General features: G+C 37.2%; 1 protein-coding gene across 1 annotated transcript in view; it reads left to right on the top strand.

Moving 5' to 3' along the window:
- The first annotated feature begins 265 nt into the window (after positions 1–265).
- The window catches only part of LOC127118574 (UDP-glycosyltransferase 71K1), a 77565-nt gene continuing 71830 nt past the window's right edge, over positions 266–6000 (top strand). The window contains exon 1 of the mRNA XM_051048786.1: positions 266–1345. Within this exon, the coding sequence (XP_050904743.1) occupies positions 336–1345 (1010 nt within the window). The 5' untranslated portion in view covers positions 266–335. The remainder of the gene's footprint in view (positions 1346–6000) is intronic.

Below are 6000 nucleotides of genomic sequence, written 5' to 3'. Positions count from 1 at the left end.
ATATTTTTTATAGAAAAGAATAATAATCAATCAAAATGTTATTTTTTCATAAAAAAAAAATATTCTATTTATTAGAGGAAACAAATCCCCTATAAACAATGACAAACTGAGATACGATGGAAAAAAGAATTCTCAGATAGATTTTTTCCTGACAATAAATTTATGAAAGTAAACACAAGTATTTCGGTGCTCTCTCAAGGCGCATTTGAAATTCGATGTGAAGCTTGGGAGACGTATAAGTTGAAAACAGTTTATTATGCAAACGATATCATGTCTAAAATTCTAGAAAACTCGTTGCATAATAATAGCACGCCATCCACTCATTAAATAATTGGATGTTAGCAAAAAGATGCAATACTCTAACTATTAAAACTGACCACGCATCCTCTCTTTGTACGTACACCACACAGAAAACACAAAGAACAATGGCTGTGAATGAGATGAAGAAAAAATCAGAACTAATCTTCATTCCTGCACCAGGGATTGGCCACTTAGTTTCTTCACTTGAATTTGCAAAGCGCTTAATCAATACTCATACCAATCTTTCCATCACAGTTCTATGCATCAAATTCCCAGGCATTCTCATTTCAGATTCATACATCAAATCAGCTTTAGCCTCAGAGACACAAATCCAACTCATTGATCTTCCTCTAGTTCAACGACCTCCAGAACAACTACTCAAATCCCCAGAGTTCTTCATCTTGACTTTCGTGGAAACTCTCATACCTCATGTCAAAGCAGCTATACAAACCATTTTATCCGACAAAATTCTTGGATTAGTCCTAGATTTCTTCTGTGTTTCAATGATTGATGTTGGAAATGAACTTGGTATCCCTTCTTATTTGTTTATGACATCAAATGTTGGTTTTTTAAGTCTCATGCTTTCGCTTCAAAACCGCCGAATCGAGGATGTTTTCGATGATTCCGACACGGACCGTCAATTCTTGATTCATGGTTTCTCAAATCTAGTCCCTTCTAATGTTTTACCTGATGCTGTTTTTAACAAAGATGGTGGATATGTAGCTTATTATAAATTTGCTGAGAGGTTTAGAGACACCAAAGGGATTATTGTTAATACTTTTTCAGATTTGGAACAATATTCAATTGATGCATTATCTAATCATGATGAAAAAATCCCTCCTACCTATGCTGTTGGACCTTTGTTAGATCTTAAAGGTAACCCTAGTGCTAAGTTAGACCAAGCTCAACGTGATGTTATATTGAAATGGCTAGATGAACAGCCTAATAAATCTGTTGTTTTTCTATGTTTTGGAAGCATGGGAATTAGCTTTGTTCCATCTCAAATAAGAGAAATAGCATTAGGACTTAAGAATAGTGGAGTTAGGTTCTTGTGGGCTGTAAAGTCTCCACCAGAAGAGTTCTTAGAATGGATAGAAATGGAAGGTAAGGGAATGATATGTGAATGGGCACCTCAAGTTGAGATATTGGCACATAAGGCTATTGGTGGATTTGTTTCGCATTGTGGATGGAATTCTATTTTGGAAAGTTTGTGGTTTGGTGTGCCAATATTGACATGGCCTATTTACGCAGAACAGCAGCTTAATGCTTTTAGGATGGTGAAGGAATGGGATCTAGCTGTGGAGTTGAGAGTGGATTATAGAAAGGGTAGTAAAGATGTTATGGCTGAGGAGATTGAGAAAGGGTTGAAGGATTTGATGGATAGGGATAACATTGTGCACAAGAAGGTTCAAGAGATAAAAGAGAAGGCTAGGAATGCTGTTGCAAGTGGTGGATCTTCTTTCAATTCGGTTGGAAAACTTATTGATAATATTATAGGAAGCAGCTGATAAACTTTATTTTCTTTATAGTTGGAGGTTTCCTTTCTTGGAATCATATGAAGGAAGAAGTCATGCTATACGTTAGTGAGTATATCTTATGTAAGACTGTTCATTCTACCTTAAAAAATATTGAATGGATTTAAATTGAGTATGGAAATTGTTGCCGTTTATGTATGACAAATATATACTCAAGTAAGCATGCACATGTGCATATTCTTTCTCTTCAGATATGGTTTTATTTGGAGGTATTGAATTGTAATTCCTTGTGTCGAAAAAGATTGCTCGACAAGAGCAAGGAAGTGTCGAACCATCTAGTGTGTTGAATTGTGTTAGTGTGTCGAAGTGTCGAAGCATGTTGTCTCACGCAGGATTTCGACTTATGTCTATTTTAGTAGTGTTAACTATTTTGGGCTTTTATAGTTTTGGGTTTTGGCTTGAGGTCCAAATTAATCTAAATCTATAAATAGAGGGAGTAACCCTTATTTTGCAACAGATGTGAATAGAGTACTCATAACACTTGTAATTCAGAGTATTTTGCAGTTGCAAAGTGAATAAGAAGTTTTCCACAGTTTGTGGGCAGAGAGAAACTCTGCAGAATTTTGTTACTCTTCTCCTTCATCGTTCTTTACTTTCTTTCTTTCTCCATTATTCTTCTCTTTTCATTGCTATTGTGTGGGTAATAACAATCTTCTTCATCAAGATTGATTGAAATTCTCCATAGATTTAAGGGGATTTTCAACATCTGGTATCAAGAGCTCTGGTTTAATCGATTCGTGGAAAGAAAATCACCATGGCAACGAATCATCCAAACAGGCATTTTCCAACAAATTTTCCGATTCTCAAGAATAACAATTATGAGAATTGGTGCAAGCAGATAAAGATTGTGTTCTGTTATCAAGATCTTTGGGATCTTGTGAAGGAAGGAGTGACAATGCTTGCAGAAGCCGCGACGGATCAAGAAAAGGCTGCACATAAAGAATTGAAGAAGAAAGATTATAAAGCTCTCTTTATGATCCATCAATGTGTTGATGCAGATAAATTTGAAAACGTTAGTGATGCAGAGTCGGCGAAAGAAGCATGGGAAATTCTGGAGAAATCGTTCGGAGGCGCAGAGAATGTGAAAGAAGTGAGGTTACAAACTCACAAAAGAACGTGTGAATTGCTTTAGATGGAAGATAGTGAAAGCATAACTGATTTCCTCACCAAGGTTATGAAACTGGTGAATCAAATCAAGGTATATGGAGAAGTGTTGACATCAAGATCTGTTGTTGGAAAGATCTTGAGCTCGTTGGCTCCAAAGTTTGACCACGTGGTAGTAGTCATAGAAGAGTCGAAAGATTTGTCAAAACTGACAAAGGAAAAGCTTCTAGGGACGTTTGAATCTCATGAACAAAAAATGGCTGAAAGAGCTGAAGGAAAGTCAAATAGTGATATGACTTTGTAGGCTCAATCAGCAAAAGAAAGAAAAAGCAAAGGAAGATGGAATGTCAACAAAGGCAGAGGAGGTTACAGTAATTCGACTGGTCAAAATCAGCAAGAAGGAAACTGGTCGAATCAGAGAAAACCCTGGAACCAAGGCAAACAAAGAGGTGGTGTTGTAGGTAAAGAAAGAGGTGGTGGTTAAAAGTCAGACAATAGTCACATTCAGTATTACAATTGTGAAATGTATGGTCACTATTCTAGTGATTGTCCAAAAAAGCATAAGAATCAAGAAACTTATGCAAAGCTGGTGAAACACGAAGAAGAAGAGACGTTGATGATGGTTACAACAAGAGAATAAGAGAGATTCAAGGTGAAGGAGAATTGCCATCCAAGGCGCAGCGGAATTTAAAAAAAAAATCTCCTTTAATGATCCTTACGAATGGGCATGATCAGTGATAGAATCGTTACCTCTTGTGGCGATTCAAACCTTTGGTGCAGATCTCTTGTAACGATCAAAACCTTGGATACAAATCCACGGAGTGATCACGAACGTTGAACGATGACAACGTCTCTATTCAGTCCACACGAACGGGTTCCTTCAATCTCAGTGCTAGCTGGTACGAATGAAGGCTTTGAGTGAGAGAGAGAGAGAGGGAAACGAAATTCCAAGTCTTCACTTGAGTGTTAGTCTGAGTGACAATGCTTCTACCCAAGGGTTCTATTTATAGAACCACTTGTGTGGGCTTCAAGCTAAAAAGCCCACTTAAGTGTATTTTGGCCCATATCTTATAATATGCCCAAAATCACTTAAGTGTGTGGTACCTTACCATATTTCGTATTCCACTTAAGTGCACCATACCTTACGATGTTCCTTAGTTACTCTATCTCTCATCAATCCGTCCTTTGTGTGTGACCCTGTAGGTTTTCGCGACGTTGGCAATTATATTAAATCACGCATTTAACATAATAAATAGTGAGCGGTATCTAACAACACATCACTGCTACCCAAGTCACGAAAATGTCATGTGATCTGACAAAACCTCCTGTGATAATAATTATGTGTATAATTACCCCTTTGCCCTTATGTCTATATTGAACACAAGGTATAGACCGTGTCATCCTTGTCCAGTTCAATATTGGGCCCATAGACATTTATCCTGTTACGCAGGATGGGCAAATTCCATCTAGGACACTCATGTCCCTCAGCATACTTTGTGGAGTACCCATCAACTGTCTTTATGGTTATCCAGTTACGGACAACGTTGGATCAGCAATAAAGCACTCGACTCTACATCTATGATCCATAGTGGTTTCAGGTCGAAGAGTGGTATACACCATTATCACCATGAGAATAACTTATGACACTTTGCATAACTTTCTATATAGTATTCTCATAGCGGGTCAATCCGGTATAAATATTACTCTTAATATTCATACCTATGTTTAAGACTTGATAACTCTTTATCCATGATCCATGAGATGTGATCATCAGTCTACAAACATAATAGTCTTAATGCTTTAATGTTATCCCACTTCACACTAAAGCTCGACTACGGATACTTTAAGAATAGTGTCCTTATGTTTAATGTGCTCTCATGATTAAGTCACACTTAATACATTAAACGGACTATCTATTCCAGGGACTTTATTAATCAACCATAATAAAGAAAAAGCCTTTTTATTAATTAATAAATAATTCGATACAAGTACCAAAAGTATTAGCCTCTAGGGCTTACACCAACACAAGGACCAGTGGTACTTGGACTCAGGATGCTCATCACACATGTCTAGAAGAAAAGATTGGTTTATCAACATAAAGCCCTCAATGAAGAATATGGTGAAATTTACAAATGACAACACTCTAGCAGCTGAAGGTGTTGGTGATGTTCTGATTATGAGGAAAGATGGCAAGAGGTCAGTAATTTCAAATATGTTATACATACCAGGCATGAAGACTAATTTTCTCAGCATATGGCAGTTAGTCGAAAAGAACTATAGAGTGTCGATTGAAGACAAGATGATGAGAGTTCTCGACTCAAATGGAAGGTTGATCTTGAAGGCTCAAATGTCTCAGAATAGAACCTTCAAGATTGAACTAAATGTGATGGAGCATAACTGCCTTGCAACAGAAGCCAACAGAGATGAATGGATATGGCATTATAGACTTGGACATATCAATTTCAAAGACATCGGAGATTTGAAGAGAAGAAATAGGATTACCAGAAATCGACATTCCAAATGAAGTTTGTGAAGAATGTGTGCAAGCGAAGCAACATAATAACAGCTTCAGTAAGGATGCAGGAAGCAGGTCGAAGGCAACTCTTGAAGTCATATACTCTGATGTATGTGGCCCTCTCCAGGTGGATTCGATTGGAGGTAACAAATACTTTGTTACATTCATAGATGATTTCAGTCGAAAACTGTGGTCTTACCTGATCAAGAAGAAAAGTGAAGTGATTGAGGTATTTTCCAAGTTTAAATCTATGGTTGAAAGACAGAGCGGTCAAAAGATCAAGATTTTGAGGATTGATGGTGGTGGATAATATGTGTCAAAAGATTTTGATGCATTATGTATAAAAGAAGGGATTGTGCATGAGGTGGTGCCACCCTGCACTCCACAGTAGAATGGAGTCTCAGAAAGGAAGAATAGAATCATCATGAATATGGTTAGAAGTATGTTAAAAGGCAAGCATCTACCCAAAGAATTATGGGGAAAAGTTGTGTCGACTGCGACATATATCCTGAACAGATGTTCGACAAAGAAGCTAGAAGTAATCAC

The sequence above is a fragment of the Lathyrus oleraceus genome, chromosome 2 (assembly GCF_024323335.1).
Source record: "Lathyrus oleraceus cultivar Zhongwan6 chromosome 2, CAAS_Psat_ZW6_1.0, whole genome shotgun sequence".
NCBI lineage: Eukaryota > Viridiplantae > Streptophyta > Magnoliopsida > Fabales > Fabaceae > Lathyrus > Lathyrus oleraceus.
This window is presented reverse-complemented; position numbering and strand designations above follow the sequence as displayed.